The sequence below is a fragment of the Antedon bifida genome, chromosome 4 (assembly GCF_963402885.1).
Source record: "Antedon bifida chromosome 4, ecAntBifi1.1, whole genome shotgun sequence".
NCBI lineage: Eukaryota > Metazoa > Echinodermata > Crinoidea > Comatulida > Antedonidae > Antedon > Antedon bifida.
In genome coordinates this window covers 31631063-31652935 of record NC_136229.1, presented here as the reverse complement: position 1 = coordinate 31652935, position 21873 = coordinate 31631063, and the positions used below count along the sequence as shown (strand labels likewise).

The window sequence follows — 21873 nt, the reverse complement described above, 5'->3', positions numbered from 1 at the left end:
TCTATCGAATTGATATATGGTTTTTTTTTATCTTTTGAAAAATAAAACATTTCAAAATACAACGTAACAGACGCCTAAAAATTAATCGTACATAACTACAACCCAGAGGAAATCTATTCGATATAATTTCTCTTTAAAATTCTTTAATTTAATCATGAAATGAATTAAATATTTGTTATTGTAATTATTCATTTATCTCTAAAATGTGGGCGTGTGTGCGTGACATGTTTTGACATTAATATCCTAATAATTACAATGTTTAATGAATGTTTACATAAATGCAGATTATTATGGTATTATAATGTTATGTGTGTTTGTAATTTGGATTAATCCCATTGGAAAGGTTGATCATGATTAAGAGATTAACATGATCCACTTTAGTCGAGATTAGCGAAATTGTTTATCTATCTACCTACGCCACCTACGGTCTAGACTTTATATTGCCACTAACCAAGTGAGCAGCTACAAATCGGTATGCGCACACACACGCCTTTAGGCGTTTACCTGTGTGATATCCACACCATAGAGGCAATCAATCCAGTTAGTCGTGAATAAGTAATATAATATAATTTAGACCTACCTATTTTGTTTTTAATAACTAGAAATAACGTCAAACTGTTTGTCTTTATGCACTATCAAACTGTATATGACAACAAAAATGTGATGTGCCCATATGATGTCATATCACTACCATATTTAAGCATAGCACTACCATACTTGGACACCTCACATAGTGTAGACAGAGCTTTATGCTCTGTCTTTTACTTGTTAATCTACTCCTTTAATTGATCAGCAATTACTATTAGGCCTACAAAAATGAATAGTCAATTTTCATCAAAAATAAACTTTTTATCGAAGCAATAGTAATCATAAACCATGGACTTAACTTTTCCAATACTAAATACCAGTACTTCACATCTGAAGCTTAAGTACGGGTTTTTAACCGATACTGGACAAATAATTTGTAGGAATCGGTAGTTCTCCTTTTATTTATTTGTTTATTTATTTATAGAGGTGAGACACAATTTTTGTTAAATACTTTGACGTGTATTATATATAATGATCCCGATGTGTAGAGAAAACAAACATATGATCTACTGATCTTTTTTCCGACGCCAGATAACACTCTGAGATCAGAAATTAAACATGAAAACGAAACTAGTCCTTACCTTGTGTTTTGTAATATATATATATATATATATATTTTTGTATGTTTTTCTTTTTTTTTTCTTGGTGGGGGTGGAGGTTGGGGTTGAAATAAAGGAATGGATGAGCTTGCATGTAGTATTAGTAATGAGTAATAATTACGACCGTAGTAAATATGACCTTGGCTTATTACTCATTTCGTTAAGTAAACTAACCACGTGGGGTATTTAGATATTTGAAACTTGGCTTGCGAAATGTTAACAACAACGCTCATTACATTATTTTGGTTTTTGTTTTTTTACCTTCATGATAAATGGTGTTAACTTGAAACACGTCCAGCATCTATACCAGTCACTACTATTATATTGAATGTGTTACCTGGTGGTATAGTAGCCTACACCTGACATAACTTTAATTATCAGGCTTTAACATTATTCATTTAAATTTATTATTTTATTTATTTTAAATATTTATGTAACTGGTATTGATATTGTATATATATTTTCTCTATCTCACAGATTTTCTCATCTTATCGTTTCAAATTAATTAATTCAATGTCAGTATATCACCGGGGGTTTTAGAATTCATGTTCTGTGCCTGTTGTTTTTATATCTATCTATAAATGTCTTCTTTTATAAATTTTCTTTTGGATATTAAACCAACATAGCAGTATTAGGCTAACTTTGTTAATGATTCTCTATATATTAAATCATCGACCACATGATGCAATGCTATGCTAAATTACACATGGCTGCTATATGAAATTAATTATCCGCAAGCAATAGGGCAGAGTTGACGTCATCTTACTTTCAACGACATTTATATACACTATTTCCACACTGTAAATCAAATAAACACAACTGTTTCATTGATAGGCTTGTTGCACATGATTTCCTTTTACATCAAGGGAATCATTGTTTGTCCTACATCTACCTTTCTTTCCTAGGAAAATATTAGGATATTTACGGTAATACATTATTTACGATGAAATAAATGAATGTGTGTTACATAAAAGTCTTCTTTTATAAGCAACATAAATTAACTTAAAGAATATAATATACGTTTCCTTTTTTACTTGTCAATAATAAGTGTTTCTGCTGTGGAAATAGTCAAGTAAATGGTGGAAGTAATTGTTTTCTTAAATAGCATTGTGTTATGTAACAACATATGTGTAGATACAATAAGATAGGATGATGAAGGCACAAATACCGTAGTACTAGCTGAAATTGTAACTTCCTTCCCCCAGTACACCCCTACCTTGTTGATATAGTATCTAAATGGACTGTATGTATAGAGCGAATCCGTCTAAAGTTCATTATGTAGGCTTATTATAAACCTCACCACAACAGACAGAATACTCATCCAGGTTGTGAGGAAGAACCTGAAGCGTGCTTAAATGATTATTTCCTCTTTTTTTTCCTACTGTGTGTAGGCCTAGTTACTTTATTTTTAGCCGAAGTATCAAATGATTTACATGGGCAACGATTATGTCACATGTTGGAGACTGAGTCACAAGTTTAGTAGTTGACTTCTCGGAAAGAATTTGATAAGGAACAAATAACCACTTGTCAATTGATGCTAAAGGCAACATGTGTACACAATCGGAAGTTTATTAAAGGAAATAAAAATAATGTAAAATATCTTTGTTTGCAAAGACTTGGGTGGATTTGGAACTCCTTCGATGAACGTTTTAATAATCGCACATGTAATTAACGAGGCATTGCGGATGGTGTAACTTTCTCACCACATCTTACTGATCCATGTGTTCATACGATGGAGACAAAGCAGGAAATGATAAGAATTAAAAAATATATATAGGCCTATATAAAGAAGATTGAACTTACATAGTCACTTAACACTGTGTTGTGAGCAAAGATAAACAATCATTACATTTAGTGTAGGTGTAATATACCGAGAGTTACAACATGCAATGACGTACAGGGCCCCCTGTTTATTTTCTTTAAAATTTAGATTGTCCCGGACTACAACAAAAAATAATAATAATAAACCATTTACATAACTTTCAAGGTTATATTCTTACACTTTCATAAACACGTGGTGTATGTTTACCCGGTTTGACGGACGGAAGTAATCCAGCACCTTTATACGGTATGTTTTATAGGCCTATCGTAATGTTCATTCTAGTTTTAGCAGCTGGTGGGGAGCTGTTTTTAGTGTAGGCAAGTAAGGGTGAAATTACACTCTTCCCTGGTGTAGGCTAGTAGTAAATTTCCATCCGATTTGTCAGCCACAAATTATCATAGTTGAACTCAAAACAATCTGTATTTCAAATAATCTAGTCTCAATCATAAAAACATAACTAAATTAAAAAATGTTCCAAAGATTTAATACCATGGAGCGTGTATTATTATAGTTGGTTTCAGATGCACAACGATACTAAAAGTTTTCAGGCCGAGGTGCATGTCAGCTATGTGTCGCCTATGCTGTTTAAAGTTCGTATTTAATTGTACTAAAAAGTTAAATGAAATACTCACTTTCGCGGGTGGCGGGTGGATGCCGGATTTCAGGTGAGACGATTTTGAGAAAAGACATTGATTGAGTTGGCCATAAATTTACCTTAGAACCTGTAGGTCTATAACAAGATGGTTCAAAATAGCAACCAATAATTGTGTACATTAACCGATGTCAGTAAAATCGTTACCCCTGATGCAAAATTTGGCAACAAAGATTACGTCAATATCTGAGACAACAATTACTTTCGTCTCAGATATCATAGGTCTTATCAATTTTTTTCCTATGAAAACCAAAGTTTTAATGGTTGTATACGGTAGCTTGACAAACTATAAATCACATAGGCCTAGAAGTGTTTATAAATATAAATACCCAATTTTCTAAGAAGTGTTTGTTTTCAGCCGTTACAATCAGCTGTCATTAAATCACTAGTTAGCGGCGCAATTCACTTGAAATGTTTACTTACAATACGATCTCTTCCGGATTAACATTTCTTTAAATAACCGCTATGATGTATGCTGTTTTATTAAATAAACACATAACGACTTGTGAGATTATGTGTAATATGAAACCGAGAGCTGGTCGATCTAAGATCCTCTCACGTAACAATATTAATATCATATAATTATATATTTAGCAATTCAAATAAGAAATGTCATATTATGTGCAAATCCCCTTTTCCATTTGCATGTGTATTTAATACTATCTAAAGTAAACCTAATATTAAAACAGGACATATAGGCCTATATTATATTTTATTTTGAGTGTAGGCCTAAACCACGGATGCTTTAACAACTAATGTGTTAACATTTATAAATGAATATTGGGAAATTTTATATTCATGATTATTATGTAAGAATAAGGAGTACATAAACAAAATGTCTTGATAAAATGAACCATGGAGCGAGTGTTCCCCTTGTCGATATTATGGCTATGAATTACGGTTCCAACTGTCATAACCGCTCTACCAAAAGTCTCTGTCATCTTATTAAAATAATAACAATACCATAACCAGTACACCTGTAAATAATAGTAATTTTAAATACAATCGGAGTTAAACTTACGTTTAAATTGATTCTGGTTTAAGTGCTCTAGAAAAATGTTCTTTAACTTTGATCTTATTAACTTAATAACCCGATCATGTGAAGTGGGGTTTGATTATTAGAAGAAATTAGGATGATGTTTGAGTTGACGTAATATAAAGTGTACTTGGAACAATTTGTGTTTAGTTTGTCATCACCCGGACCCGAGATACCAAACACGTAACGTTTACAATTATGTTATCAATTTCCGAAACACATGTATCCATAAATCTCCATTCATGTTTATTTAGAAACTGTCGCATCAGCGATTAACAATGATTCTGGAAACTAGATGGTAACGCAATATAATGTCATGTGATAGTCGTCAGCAGGAGGCAGGCCGACGTGTAAACACGGTTTATTAAACCAGACCAGATTAAACAAACTGTATGTAGGTGGTGTCTCCTGGTTCCCGTGGGGAGATTATTCAGTTAGGCCTACTGAATGTCAGGGGTGATGCTGTAAGCCTGAGTTACATTTTATGTTGTGGTGTGAGCGGTGGTCATGATGCTCGGCTACCAATGGTTTCAAGTCTTGTCATGTTTCAGGTTGTTCTCGTACGACCTGATTGTGTATAGGCCCCTAATCCTAAATAAATGTTAAAAATAAATAAGACTTTGTTTATGTGGAGAATCTTGTGTAGGCCTATAATATATTTGCCACCTTGGACAGTGATGAATTCGCTTATCCTTAGCAATTCGCCTAAATATAAAAGAGAAACAAACAAAAAGAAATGTCCATGTGCAATTATTTTGTTATACTGATGTATGGGGGATAGGCAGCAACGTTTTCCATAATTCCAGTCAATTCTGCCTCTTATTTTTGTGTTTACTGTTAAACAGACAAACATAATGATATAATATTACCGTAGTTATTTGTGGTCAGATAGTAATTGACTGTCGTAGAGTTGATCCATGGGAGATTTTGTCGTTTTTCGTGTTTATTTCTGCAATACGGATCTTGCAACCATTTTACTGGTATCTTATGTGATGTTACCGTTGGTTGTTCTAGGAACCTTTTTATATTCAGCTGGATTGTTTTGCATCCTATTCTTTTTCAAAATATGATCGTTATAATATCAAGCTTTAAGTCTACAAATGCAAATGACAATTGTCAGAATTGAACAATGTTCCTATGAAATACATTAACAAGACTTTAATATATTTTAAAAGTACAGTAGTATGATTTGAATACCAACAGGTTGCAAAGTTTGTCAAAAACTCTGTATTGTTTTGTAACATATGTAAGGTTTTACAAGTATCGTTTATTAAGTCGTACGTAGTTGTCGTAAGCAATACCTGTCGAAGTAAGGACACTCGCGATTGAATGTCTTTACTTTTCCTAAAATCAAATCCACAATCAGAATTTTTGTTTTAATGTAAGTACAGTATGATACCGTGTGAATGTCAAAGAATAATAAGGTAATAAGGCAGGTTCACTGGTCATGCCGATGGTGGTTGAGTCTGTTTTACACATTCTTTATTTCTATGTTTTGTTTTGATGTATAGCTAGATTTCTGAGCTGCAACAAAATAAATTGACATTGTATGATACTTATGTTTTCCTTTTTATTTCTCACTCATATTCATAAATTAGTAAAACGTTTAATATGAACGTTAATATATCATAAATAATCAATTAGATAAATATTTTAATATTATACTTATACTACTTTATTTACATAATATAACTTAACTCGAGATGAAAGTATACGGCGGACTTAAATTAAGTATATAGGTAATAATATGATTCCAATTCATTATGAACTTCGACACAACGTTTCTATTATTGAAAATTAACCATTGATAGTTTAAAATGGAGGTTGGTGTTCTAAAACAATTACGGTAATAAAACATCATTATTGCTATGAGTATGCAAATGTATGTATATTTTACCAATAAAACTGAAAAAAAACAGTCGTTACGAAATACTATTGGTTAAAATGTAATAAGAAACCTTATTAGGAATAATTGAATATTAATATTGCATTGTTTATCTGAAACATTTCTTTTAAAATTCTTTAAAATTTAAAAAATAAGAATCTGGAATGTTTAGAGTGTCACATACATCACGTGACATTTACTGACAATCCACAAGAAATTAAACAAACGACCAGTCGCGCATCAAAAACTTGTGTTTGGCAGTGTAGTTTAATTTTAAGGTAAATTTATCAACCTCGAAAACTAAATCGTCTTCGTTTATTCCTAAATTCGTTCATTGAGCTATTTTCAAAGTCTACACTAAAACGCCTTCGAATCAATGTTTCTGTGGAATTAGTATTAGGTATACTATTACTATTATTCAGTGAACTAATGATGTCGTTACTTAAAGTATTGCTACTGTTCGACACAAATACGTTTTCTTGTGAAACAACTTGTTTGTATATATGTATACATTTCGAATCATTGTAACTTAAATGATCTAATTCAGTATTTAAAACATTGTCAATTTTCGTGCAGTTTTTACAAATACCAGTTGGTGCCACAACATCATCATCAATGTCTTCTTCTTCGAACGAGCATACACTTCCATTGAAGTCCTCGTCTGCACTTTCAACGCCACTGTCTGTAGGCAATTCGCACACATCGACATCGTATTTTGGTGGTGGTTGTGGTGTTGTTTTCGTTTCTTGTAATTCTAACTTTTGTACAAAGTCAAGTGGTCCTACGCCTTCAAATGTGCTTGGGTGACGGTAAGAACCACAAATGCGGTCCCACACGGTGAAGAATTGTCCGTAGTTGTAATTAAAGTACATGTGGTGGTCAGTGTGATGTGCTGGACCATTGATGACAGATTTCATCCAGTCCGGCATTTCGAATTCACCGTCATGGATGGTGACAGCCCAAATGTTAGCAAATACGAGAAACACCACAAAAAGGTACTTATTGACAGGAAAGAGAACGACACAGACGTGGTAAGGCATCTGTTGCAGGAATCCATCTACTGGATGAAAGGCATGGGTAGCGAAAGGTGTTGCTACTTTCCATTTGTGGTGCTCTTTGTGAAGATACTTGTAGACAAACTTGTGATGCATAACACGGTGAACTGTGTAGCTTAAAAAGTCAACGACTAGTATCATACCAATCAGTTCAGGCACCATGTTGAAATAACCTGTAAAAAAAATAATATGATTATAAGTCTAATGTATCAGTTATACTGACTATCATCACAAATCATCATCAAAATTAGCTGCAATCTTATTCATATTATATTATTAATTATATAATTAATTAATATTCTATTACTGTGTTGTCCAATCAAATCATTTCTTATTGTATAATTATTTGGTTTTCTCATCAATCTTAACAGTAAAAGTCAAACACATATCTTAAAATTGTTAGATTTTGACAATAAAGTTGACTTATATCTTGTACAGTATCTCTCAAAGAGTGTGCAAAATAATATTTGTTATCAAAAACGTCAACTCACCTAGATATGTGTCGTCGTAGTTGTTCCTGAGACGAGTTTTTCCAGAAATTTCAAGATAGTACATTGGTGTGGACATCATAAACATGATTGGCATTGCGTAACTTGATTGGAAGATTTCTTGACGAAGTTGGTTCTGAAAAAGTAAAATTTTACAAACTGTTAGAGACTTATGCATTTTTTCTTTCAGTGGGAAAATAGAAACACCTTAACATAAAAGACCACAGTTTAACGAAATTAATAATTACTATGTTTACCTTTTTAAAATGTGGGTGTTTCATCATGTCGTGATCGAATATAAGAAAGTAGCTTGGAACAGCTACAAGAAGATACGAGATATAACCCATCGACCATGTGATGAAAAATAGACTGAGGCACTGTCTCATAGGATTGTTTTCCTCCCACGAAGCTGGGTAGATGTAAGGTGTAAATACATATTCGTCTGTGTATTGCAAGATTATATCCATTATGGCAGTCTATAAAAGAAAATATTCATATCACATGAGTATTGCTTAAAATGTTAAATGTTAAATGTATTCTGGTCCTAACTGAAAACTGAAGAAATTCGGATTAGGCCCTCCACGGACCCAGGCAGACAGCAGTGCAGCGTCTACCAGATCAGTACACTGGGAGACGATCCCCTATTCTTTTCGAATAGTGTACCAAATTCTTTATACAATGTTTGTATTAAAACCCACACAAATTGTTTAGTTGTAGCCTATCGAGACTTTGGATTATAAGCAACGTTTGTAATTGGATTTAAATGATTCACTAATTATTAAACTGTTTGTTTTGACAAAATATTTAATGGTGATTACAACCACATTCTGCGATGACGTCTATGATTGTATTAAAGGTATAGTGTATGCTTTATTACACTCATTTTCGAATTAACAAGCAGAAATCTACGAAATCATGTGGAAACAAGTAGTAAATCTGCAGGTCACCATGTGGGCAGCCTAAAGTTTAAAAAATTATACTATCTAATATTTTCAATCAATGCTGTGGTTTAGTTCTGTGGTTTTAATGATTAAGGATATTGTTAAAATATATACAATAACATCGTAAGATAAATTAATTAATTTCCAATATACAATATAATCTATTTGAATGAGAAAAATAAACTGTTTCAACCGAGATTGGAACCAATAACCTTCTGGTCCCAAGCACATATGCAGAACAATTTAGGTCTATTTATTTTACAAAAGGTAGGCCTAAAGTTGTTGAGGAAAAATAATTCAGTGAGAATAAGAAAAAGCCACAATACAAATAAACTTATTATTTAATCTATACCAGAAAAAACTTTTAGAAATAGTAGAGAAAATAGAGCTTCAACTTTAAAAGCCAATTCACCGTTCACGTGTTATTTATTTCCTGGTATTGTAGGGGTTTTCCGTGTTGGTATACAGTAAAAGTTCAATGTGACCGCTCAACAATAAACATTTATATTAAAACTAGTTCAATAAGCATGGCATAAAACTAACTCCAAATAACGAGAGGCAAGCCATGATTCAATGTTTCGATCTTTATTTGATCATCATCAGGAATAAGCATATTTATTTGATTACAAAAAATCTTATGTAATATATTTGATTTACCAAACAATAAATAAACAATAACGGTCGTACAATTAGACATGCCATTACACGTCTTATTGTGTGGTCATTTTAAATACTAACATTCAAAGGTGCACACATTTAATTTCAATATTTAAATAATTATTAAAAAACCTCGATAATTTACAAACAAGTAATGACTTTTTAATAATAATTTATAAGAATGTAAATGACGTTTGTTTGACTAACAAAACATAAGAAGTGTTACACTTACCGTGTATCTGTGTGCTGTGTTATCCTTGCTAGTTGAATGTAGAAGAGGCTAGGTATATCACAAGAGACTGTATGACTTTCTTTTCCTGAGCACTTGTTGCTATCTAAAGTTTTTCAAAACGGGGGTTTTCTTATATCATTATGTTCACAGCTAGATAACGTCATACTTTTCCGATGTCGTCACCGCGACACGCGCATGAGCAAAATGTTTATCCAATAAAATTAGGTATATAAGCGAACACAGTTTGACGTCATTGAAGTTTATGACAGGTGATCAGTCGTAAGCCTTCCCCAGGTTCCGAAAATTTACCCATTGAGTGATTCCAATTGGACGTCAACTTTATGCATGAATTGGATGTGAGTGAATGTTTAAAAAATGTATGGTGTCAACCTACTCGGGACTCGTAAAAATACTAATCATTTAACTGTTAATGCGAGAATAAGCGGCGTAAGAATTCATCTAAGCCCTAAGTAATCAAATATTTACAGTCCTGTTCCCTTGTGGATATAACCAACCTTTAGGCAATGCGAATTAAATGACTTGGAAACATTCATTTTCTCTTTATACTGCTTACGATATTGTTTTACATTATTTTGCATTCTTGCCTTACTTCGGCATTCTTTGATTTAAAGATAGATATACACAAGAAAATTGGAGAACACAGCAAAATATTGTTTTTTATTACATGATACAATTAGCTGTTAATTATTAAAATCATTTAATGTAATTATGGATAAATAAAACCAAGTTGTGTGTAGTTCTTTTTTTTATGATGAATATGATGAAAAGAAAAAGCATGATTTCTCGGTGGAGGATGTCCAGGAGGCGATAGGCATCATTAATTCGAGTTTTGAAGAATTACATAAATACCAGCATGATGTCACATGCATTCCACCTCGCATAGAAACACTCATCATCCAAACTAAATACTTGATATACCTGATGTACTGTAACCATGGAGGTAAAAAATAAATATTTTTTTACCTCCATGCTGTAACTGTAACAAAATAACACTGATATGTATCAACAAACAACCTTTTACACATGTGAATTAAACAATCGGGGTCTTGAATTGTTCCAGGAGCTCGGAAAGAATATATTACAATGTATATTATTTTCTTCCTTTATTGGTGAATTTAGAATCATTTCTTGGAATTATAGCCTCAAATGTTTTTATCTCCGGTCGGCACTTCATAAGATGTGACCACGTCATAATTATTATTCCACCCCAAAATTGAGCAGCATGTTACACTTGTACTGTAACTATAACAAAATAACACTGATATGTATCAACAAACAACCTTTTACACATGTGGATTAAACAATCCGGGTCTCGAATTGTTCCAGGAGGAAAGAATATATTAAACTGTATATTATTTTTCTTCCTTTATTGGTGAACTAAGGATCATTTCTTGGAATTATAGCCTCAATGTTCCTATCTCCGGTCGGCACTTCATCAATCGAACCATGATCGAACGGTTCTACGTACAGGCCTAAACACATCAGTTTTGCAAAAGACTTACATGACGGAAGATAAACAAAAATATATAGTAGTATGGTAATGATACACATTATCGAAAGTAATCATGTTTATAGAGTAATATAAATGTTGAACCTAGGCTTACTCATAGTATACATTCTTAACGGTATGTAGATGTGACACCACGTCATAATTAGTATTCCACCCCAAAATTGAGCAGCACAATCTTAATCTTCTTTTCCGGTAATTCCTATCGGGCCTTTGTTGTCCTTCTGGGTAAAACGTCATATGGGAATGTCCCTGATTTGAAGGAAACATTTTAGGAAGGTGTGTGCCGAGATGCACGTGACTCTTTGCATATCCAGGATTTCTAGCAACTTATCTTGGTATTTTAATGATTATTATGGATATACAACGTGTTAATTTACTAAGAACCAATCAATAGTTACTAATACGCAATGTTGTTTCTTTATATTATTATTATTATGTCTGTAACCGGAACTTGGAAGTTGTTGAAAGAGACGATTTTGAATTTCTGAGAAACCAACAGCCTGGAATGTTGTGCGATTACCGTAAATGTTGTATAAGAAATTGACAATTTTCCAATAAACCATTTTTTTTTCATTTATTTATTTTCTTTTTAATTGGAAAAGGATATGGAAAAGGATACAATCATTCGCAGGGGATCGGTTCCAATTGGTGACATTTAGCAGAATTAGGAATGTATAAATATATAAATCAACCTATTTTAATGATGGTAATATGACATTGCCAATTTGGCATACCATTCAGGTACAATCTCTACATCAAATATGTCTTATCTGCTTCCAACTTTATGTTAAGATACTTGACTCCCAATTATTAAAACAAAAATATTTAATGAATTTTCTACAAATTTCAACATTTATATACAATATAGGCCTATATACTATCTTTTGCCAATGCTGTACCTTTATTTTGTCTGAAAATCAAGCTTTATTTTTTCACAGTTGCAGGCTATATTTATATTGTTTTATTTATTTAGTGTTTTTATGTGCGATACACTTAGGCCTATGATACCAGTGAAGGTTCAATAACCAGCATTAAAGTATCCAGTATTCAGTATGTCTATGAAGTTAGCTAGTTCCTAATTAATATTATGTTGTTATATTTGTTGTAAGTTAACCTTTCCTTGAATTGAATTTGAATAAGGAATCAATAGCTAACTTCAGACATAATCAAATAATATGGAAATTAAGATTATTAAATTGCTCTTCTCAATCGTATTGGAGAAAGGTTTTTAATAGAGGGGGCTACGTGTATTTTTAATCTTGTAAGAAACGGCTGTGCAAGTATATTGAAGATATCGATTTAGGTCTAAATTAATTTGTTTTTATTGAATATTCATTTTTGTAATTTAATTAATAGTTATTATTCAGTAGAATATGTCCCGTAATAGTTTTTATACAGCATGCTATTAGAGCACTGGAATATACAAGAATGATGTGACGTAGGCCTATTATTATTGCGTCGATGTTTTGCACGGTTTTTCTGTATGTATTTGTCAAACTAGTTTGATAGTGTAGACAAAGCTTTAGTTTCACGTCCAGAATTTTGGGGCCGCATTTTTTTTCTTTCAATTAAATGGTCTATTCTGTTCTTTTTCAATACAAAAGTTGCGTGATCACAGTCGTTTAAAAACATGATAAATATTAATACAATCAGATTTTGAATAGACTATAATTTTGTAGTTTCAATAAAGTTAATCACTACTCGAAAAAATAATGTTTTTACTTGACAAAACAAACGGTTAATTTCAACCAAACCCCATTGGCAGCCAATTTGATTATTGTTTGCTTAAATTACTATTTTTTCCGGTAAATAATTAATTTTTTTCGATCCAATTTTTGGTCAAAGTGAATAAATTTTATATTAAGATCAAAATAAGAAACAATTATTTTTTCAAGGGGAGAATATATCTTAAAATGATGGGTCATTATTAGTTTTATTTAATTTAATTGTTTAAACAACATGCCAAAACATAATATTTATCTTTCTTTTCTTTTTTTTTTAAATATCAGCATTTTTAGTTGAAAAATAGCTTCCGTCCTCGGACGTGACGCTAACAATTCGTGTTTGTTTTACTGTTTATCTGCTGTTTTAATAAGGAAGAGTTACATTACAATCTTCCTAGTCATCGTTGTCGTCACGATTTTGACTCCCACGGCTAATGAGTCATGATCCAATCAATATTAAAAACAAACAAATCATCAGATTTTACTACATTTTAATTACTACCTTAGTTGTTTTTTCTAACAAATGGTATTATGAAAAAAGTAAAAAAGAAACTGCAAAGATTAAGTATTTAAATCTCAGTTATGATAATGAAAACCTTTTAGTTAAAGTTTAATAATATTTAATGATATATTAGTAGCAATAATTAGCAACGATAGTTTTAAGCAAATTGTATAAAAACATCAAGTCTAATCATTTTTTAGCATAATTTTATGAACACTCGATGAGACCTACACAATAATGATTTACACAATAATGATTTACACAATAATAATGTACACTGCAACATTGTGAAATAGAGTGATAGCAGTAACACTGTGATACTGTATTGAGTATGTAGCACTATAACATTGTGAAAATGGGCATAGTAGCATATTAAAATAGAATATTGTGACCATTAAAAAAAGCATAGAGTCATTGTAAAATAGAGTAGAGGATCATTGTAAAATAGAGTAGAGGATCATTGTAAAATAGAGTAGAGGTTCATTGTAAAATAGAGTAGAGGATCATTGTAAAATAGAGTAGAGGATCATTGTAAAATAGAGTAGAGGATCATTGTAAAATAGAGTAGAGGTTCATTGTAAAATAGAGTAGAGGATCATTGTAAAATAGAGTAGAGGATCATTGTAAAATAGAGTAGAGGATCATTGTAAAATAGAGTAGAGGATCATTGTAAAATAGAGCAGAGGATCATTGTAAAATAGAGTAGAGGATCATTGTAAAATAGAGTAGAGGATCATTGTAAAATAGAGTAGAGGATCATTGCAAAATAGAGTAGAGGATCATTGAGTAGAGGATCATTGTAAAATAGAGTAAAAGGTTCAATGAGTAGAGGATCATTGTAAAATAAAGCATAGCAGCGACTACATTACTATATATACAATGTCAATGGTTAATTCATTGTCATTTATGGACGACTTAATTTAAAAAAACTAATTAAACCCAAATATATCTATCAAATAATATCAGTTTTATATTGCTAAAATCATCATGTATAAAAAGTCTCGAATGGAGCTATTTGTACATGGAAATTAATACGACATTTTGTTCGGCTAACATTTTTGTAACTGTCTATGCCACTTGATCGTGGAGTTCAGTGACCACCTTTTCACCGTTGTATTTGGAAACAAACTGTTCGGCAATTGCATACTCAGTCTGAAAAAAAATATATACAACAATTCTTATTAAACAAAATGATATAATAACCATAATTTTTTTGAGAAAGCACACAGCACCTCAAAAATCTGTTTTTTTAAAAAGATAAGTCTAAGTGAATATAATCCAAAAATAAACTTACATAGTCTCCATCCCCTTTAGGAATAAGAACATTCATTTCTGATGATTTTGCTGTGATAACCTGAGTGTCCAATGATTTCTCACTCAAATAAACCATACATCCATCAGTCTTGTCAATGTTCACTGTTGGAACACGTCCTGTTACCTATAACATTCAAGAAACACATGTAATACAAATTCAAGATAGAAATAAGAAATATATAAAATCATTTACTACTTATATTGCCTAAGTAAAAAAAAGAAAACAAAAGTATGTGTTCTCCCAAATTTCCAAGACAATCCTTTTATCATTGGAGTGGTTTAGATGCTCGCCTTCCGACCGCAGGATCCTGGTTCAAATCCTGTCAGATGTCATAATTTTTTAAACAAACAGCTCCACTCGCCAAAAGACTTGTAACAAGACTGTTTTTATGTACACTATCTTGTGTATATAGGACTGGCACCTTTGAGGAAAGTTAATCGTTGCCAATATGCAATTGAGAATGAATGTATTAAATACAATGTAAAGTATTACCAACCTGAGCTTGCATACTCTGGCAATTAATGAAGTCTAGTGAAGATAATACATCTTCAAAAACAATAGCAAACTTCTTACATCCATCTACAAAAATAAACAGCATTTAAGTAAGTAAGTAAATTGTCATTTGTAAATATATAAAAAACATTTACATTGAAATGAATAAAGATGCATATTGTACATGCACAGCAGAGAATACAGACTTGATTGCAGTATGCTTATTTCATACATAGCAATAAAATAATAATCCATTAAGGCACAATCTAAAAATTATTCCAAACGGCAGAAACGTGTTTAGAAAACAGCATATTTTGAATGCATTTAGGAATTCCACGACCTGAATTAAAAAGCCTCATGATTATTAGTTAGGTAGCTATCCAGTCAAGCGATGCTTCAGCCCAAAGGTGTTCCAATGTGTTTGTGCTGCCCAAACACATTTGCCAGTGTATTCAGAAACAGCCTACCGTTTTGAAAATTGAATAAAATTCTATTTTTGTGTTAAACTGAAGACTGGACTGGAAGACCATGATTCATAAAATTGGTCTTGGTAGCATAGACACTTTCTTATATTGCATACCTAAAGTGATGGAGTTGACCTTTCCTTTGATTTTTAAAACACTGTTGGTACATTTATAAACATAAACTGTATGTTTCATCTCGCCATTAATTTCCAATTGCTGATTGTTTTCTTGGTACTCCTGCAATGCAACAACAATATTATTAGGTTTTGTTTTGAAAAAGAATATAGATAAATATACAATGGATTTTAAAATGGTGCTTGTTATTTAAATGTATGCCTCAGAGTGAATTTTACATTTAACAATAAATTAATAATCTTAAGTTATTCTGAATTATCATTTGAAAAAAAATCATTTAACTTTTTATTTACTTAACCAACTATTAACTATTTAATTTACAAACATGAGGAGCGAGAACAAATGCATATGCTGTTTTTGAGCTCCCTACCATACTCTACATACAAAGGCAAGGCAGGGCTAGGCTACTGAACTGTATGGTTTATTTCATATTATGCTCCTGCGTCGGGGTGGGTACTCAAATAATTTGCACTCTCTCGATTAATGAGCTAGAGGGTTTGACGTCACCTTTAATTTATTACCTAAACTCATTTCGATTCATTTTGCATATAATTATGCAAGATCTTGTTTTTACAATAAATAAAATAATACATTTTTTATCTTTTGCTTTTTCCAAATTTTTGACAAGAGTTGACACCTTTTCCGGCACGGTTCCGGTGCGGCGTATCAATCATCCATGTTTCGCTTTCACGACGCTCCACCGTAGCCACATGCAAATGAAACATTGACGTTCGATAGGATTTGCCAGTGGCAGACTGGAACCGTGCAGGAATAGGTTTGAAATACCCTTAATAGACAATATAAAACAAACATATCTGATCATACTTACGACAATCCACTTTTTAAACCCTTGCAATTCCAAAACTGGTGGTTTTTTGGCAACAGGTGCCTTGACAGAGGAAGTGACTTTAGCGGCTGGAGCTTTGTATGGTTTAGGGGTGGATGCGGATGCTTTTGGTGGCTGTGATCTTAAAGCAGGATTTTTATGAGTTTTCATGTCATTACTCACATGTTTTAAACCTGTACAAGAAATGACGTGTACACAAATCTAGCCATTAATGAAACATTTTTATTTTTATATTTTATATATATATCTGTTTTTTATCTGTTTTTTATTGTAATAATATTTGCCAATCTTTAAGAAGAATTTCTATTGTTATTTTATTATTATAATTGACAAATACAGTAAAGCTTTTCGGTATTCAGTATTATTTAACAAACAAATTATTTAAAAACATGGTGGATTGTGTGATGATCAGGTTGTACAAATAGCTACAGGTCATAATGGTGGTTGTGATTACTTCCTCACACTATCGTACATCGTAAAGAAGTGCGATTGTGTTTAAATGTATTATTTTGGATTGTTCCTCCTAAATTTATATATGTAACAAATCATACAACTCGAAATATTTTGGACAAGTACTTAATCACTAGCAAACTACAAAACAAATACGCACCACTTGAGATACCGGTTCCCTGTTTAATTTCATCAAATAAGGCTGATCTAACATTTGATCCACCTGGGGCAGGAGCTCCGGATGGAGCTGGTGCTTGGACTGGTGGTGGTGGTGGTGGTCCTGGGGCTGGTGGACCAGCAGCTGGGCTACTACAAATAGCTGAAGCTGGATCTTTTCCCTGTTAAAATGGATAAAAAGTTTTATATTTATAATGATCTATTGCAGGATTTTTTTATCTATTGCATATCATGTTCACATTGTATAAAATGTCACTCATTCATTTATGAGTATAAATTGATCTATTATCCATTATTATTATTTGATAGTGTAGACAGAGCTTAACAATGAGTGACAAACAAACAGTGAGCCTTGACTAGCCTACTGTAATACATACCTGAACATTCCATTGAAGTCCAGCACTGAAAAATTCTTGGATGTAACTTCCCAGGCCTTTGAACATGCCTTTCAATTTAAGTGTCCAATCCTTTTCTTCAGGTACTCTACATTATTATACAGTTTAAAACTTAATATTCATGATTGATGATAACATTTTTACCACAGAATTTGGATTCAATGATTTGCAATTTTTGACGTTTTGTAAAAAAAAATGCATATATTAATAAACATTAAACAAGGTCATTCCTTGTTTTAAATGTACGTTTTATATTTAATTATGATAAAAAGAGAAAACCATGCACAAAGAAGTTTGCGTATAATGTCCTCTCATTGACAGTCTTATGCCTAACCTAGATAAGCTTAGTTTTGTAGGCCAAGCCTAGCTAGGCCTAATTTTGAAGGCCAAGCTTGTAAACATCGTACGCTAGCTACAGGCCTAGCCTGGCGTTTGCTACATTGTCTTTTTGACAGAATCCGGGAAAGACCCAGTATTTTTTCTGAAAAGTTACAGTTCTTCCTTTTGTTTGCATTCACGATCAATCGAAAGTGGGTGCATCACAGAAGCAAAACAAAAATATGTCACTCACTTTTCCTTAAGAATCCTGTTGGTATAAAATTCTGCTGCGTCTGCCATATCCTTTGCAAACTTTTCTGGGTTTTTCATCTACAAACAAATTAAATAATTTTTGAGTATTTACTGTAAAGATTTCCAATAATGAAACCTATTAAGGGTTGGTTCAGACAGAAAGGGTTTTGAGTTGGATTGTATATGTGACCAACAACTACATAGATTTAAACTAGAAATTAGTGGAAGTTGAAAGAAAATAGGAAAAAATAATAAATTTAAAGATACACTTAAAAACATTTTTAAAAATGTAATTATTTAATAAAGATTTATTTATCATTTTGGATGTTTTATGTTGTTCCTTTGTATGTTCACACTCCCTATGAAAATAAGATTTTGAGCGTATATGGTTATCTCACATTTGTGTTATTTATGATATATGTATGTGTTGTTGTGCTCTGATGGAGAGAAAAATATAAAACAAAACACTTACAATAGTCACCCATCCAAGAGCACCAATACCCTCTGCAACAGCAGACAAAAAGTTAAACTGTTTACTGCCTCGGTTTTTGTCTTTAAATTCAACGACTGCAGTCATAGCTTCACTTGTTGGTTTAATCAGCTTCATGAGTACATCTTGCGAAGGTGGTTTGCACTCTGCAACAACTTTTATGAAGTCTCGCTGTGCTTCAAATGCCTTTTTCACTAGCTCAGACTACAAAGAAAATAGTCAAATTCCTTTGAATTGTTATTATCAATCTATTTTTAAACATTTAAATGAAATTTTAATAGTAATCAACAGATTTATGAAGTATTTTTATTTTTTAGCAAAAGAAATCATTAAAAACAAAATGAAGATTGGCATGTCTATTTGCGCATTTTCACCAAATGAATTCAGTTACAGAGAGTTTTCATATCATGGGGCAACCCAGCATAGTGTCTGGTAAAAATAAGGTCTATTTTTGTCTAAATTAAAATTATTCAAGGAAATTGTAAATATATTTGAAATCATATTTTCATATCTTTTATTGTATTCAAATTATAAATTAACTTATTGACACACTAAATGTGTACAAAAAAAGCTACAGAATTCTAACATTTTCCTGTGATGGTGTAATCAATTTAGGGCTTAATGAATGAAAATTAAAAAACTATTGGTAATAAAGCACTAGGATTCATCATTTAACCTTAAGGCCGAAAAAAAAAATCTTTAGAAATATTTAAAAAGACATTTAAATTAATGCATATTAAAAATGTAAACAAACTGTGATACTTACATGGGTTTTGACATCAGCGCCTATTGCAGAACTACTTTGAATGTAATTATTAAAGTCACCAGCTAAGAACTGATCAAAAGCTTTCAGGAAAACATATGTATCTGTATAACATAATATTAATATTAAAGTTGTCAATGCACAATGTTTTCAGCCATATTCTTCATTATTTTATTTAGTTGTACTGTTAAACTGTGGTTACCAAATTTGGGATTTTGTTAATTTTTTTAATACAAGGGGCAGCAAGGCATCATGGCAATTTTTATATATTCAAATTGGCACCCAGGGAAACTTATCAAACTCTTGTTCATGAAAAAATATCACAAGTATGTGTATTTTGCAACTATTTAAGTTTCCATTAAAAATCTGTTAGGAAATTGTATTTTTGTTCACTCAAAAATCGACATTCTTTACAGCGCATTTGTAAACAAACTGCTGACCCGAATCATGTCATGTTTGGTACCTATCTGTTTGAAAATATATCAGCAGCCCAGCTACCATAATTTCTAACAACCTAAGGAATTTTTTTTTAATAACCAATGGAAATTGGTTTATTAAAGAGTTTGTGACTGTGATTGTCTATAAAGATAAAATATGACACTCTCTGGTTGGCTGACGCTTTAAATTAACTTACTTCCTCCACCAACTCTAGCAACACCTTGCAGTTTGCCGATTGCAGCTTCGATTGTTTCAACAAATTCTGCAGACAGTTCACTTGGATCTACTCCTGCACACTTGGTCTCAAGATTGGAGCTACACTCTTTTAGGCATTGCGTCAGTTTGTTTATTTCTGCCGACATGGTTAAAAGACTTTTTTTGTTGAAGACTTTGTTTGATGAAAATGCTGAATAAAATAAATAAATTGAAATTTTAAATCAATTATACAAAAATAATTACTACAAAAAACACAATTATCAACACAAATCAATGATGTGAACAACCAATAATCGGAGGTTCCCACACAGAACACGCGAGTATCTAAACGTGAATCACAGAAGAAAAACGAAAATATCAATCAGCGTGCAACAACAATGCATGCTGGTATTTATAGTGGGCAGCTTACAATTATATATTATAGAATTGAATTATATTTTTACAAAAAACAATTTTAATACATAATTAACCAGCAAAGGCTAGCCTAGATCGGGCTAGGCCTAGAGAGATTCTCCGATCCTAGGCCTATGGGCTCTAGTCTAGTAAGCTAGGTTAGCTACTACCTAGACTAGCCTTAGCCTTAGGTAGGTCCTCTCCCTCCTAGGCTAGGGCCTACACTACTACTCTAAGGCCTTCCTAGCCCTGCCTAGGCCTTCCTAGGCCAGGCCTCCTATGCCTACTTCCCTACCTAGCCTCTCTAGCCTAGGCTAGTAAGTAGGCCTACTTACTTCCGTTTAATGTGGATGTCAAATAAGCTTTATTGTACTTTTACAGTATGATGGTAATAAACACAAAAGAACAGTTTTGAAAAATAAATATCTTACCAGTTTGCTGACAGGAAAAAACTCTGCAAAAAGGATGTCACAATCACACACACAGAGTACACAACACACCTACTCTTGACAAACCTAAACCAGGAAGTGTACAGGAAGTATAACGCCTGTTGGGAAGCCGGTTACGTATTATTACTCTCGACACTCTAGGCCTACCATCCAGGCCTTTTCACAGCAGTACAGCACACTACCCACCGCTACCAACTAACTTATGATTGCCTTATTTGGTGTTATCCAGTGTAAAAAATATTACCATGTATGGAGCGCCGCAAAGCATTTGATTAGATTTTGTGCAGACCCCAATTTAGTTTAATAACGCCCTCAACATTCTCACATTTGACGCGTTTAATCTTACAAAAATCGTAGTGACTAATTATGGTGAAGATCTGAGTTTTACACTTTAAAAAGACTAGATAGCCTATATTGTCCCCTGAATATGTCTTTGTAATGTCAAATAAAATAATATTAACTTGAACCAAAATTCGGATAAAAAAAAAGATTTACCTGAAAAATTTAAAGCAAAGGTCAATAATTGTGTCAGACATTGGGTTTTGGTTAAACTTAGCAGTTTATTTT

General features: G+C 32.3%; 3 protein-coding genes across 3 annotated transcripts in view; 1 reads left to right on the top strand and 2 right to left on the bottom strand.

The window, feature by feature from the left end:
• Positions 1 to 21873, top strand: part of LOC144839799 (ATP-dependent 6-phosphofructokinase, platelet type-like) — a 97245-nt gene that overhangs the window by 25806 nt on the left and 49566 nt on the right. The window lies entirely within an intron of this gene.
• On the bottom strand, positions 6731 to 9998 carry LOC144839801 (lathosterol oxidase-like). Its single transcript, XM_078695299.1, has 4 exons — positions 9956 to 9998; positions 8383 to 8601; positions 8129 to 8261; positions 6731 to 7810 (listed from the first exon to the last, which is right to left on the bottom strand). Exons 2-4 carry the CDS (start codon positions 8590 to 8592, stop codon positions 6870 to 6872), a joined length of 1284 nt encoding a protein of 427 aa, XP_078551425.1. The 5' UTR covers positions 8593 to 8601; positions 9956 to 9998; the 3' UTR covers positions 6731 to 6869.
• Positions 13685 to 21497, bottom strand: LOC144839800 (adenylyl cyclase-associated protein 1-like). The gene is made up of 12 exons (XM_078695298.1): positions 21289 to 21497; positions 20445 to 20654; positions 19814 to 19914; positions 19030 to 19251; positions 18559 to 18635; positions 17970 to 18075; positions 17576 to 17753; positions 16948 to 17138; positions 16100 to 16220; positions 15524 to 15606; positions 15007 to 15150; positions 13685 to 14864 (listed from the first exon to the last, which is right to left on the bottom strand). Exons 2-12 carry the CDS (start codon positions 20608 to 20610, stop codon positions 14781 to 14783), a joined length of 1473 nt encoding a protein of 490 aa, XP_078551424.1. The 5' UTR covers positions 20611 to 20654; positions 21289 to 21497; the 3' UTR covers positions 13685 to 14780.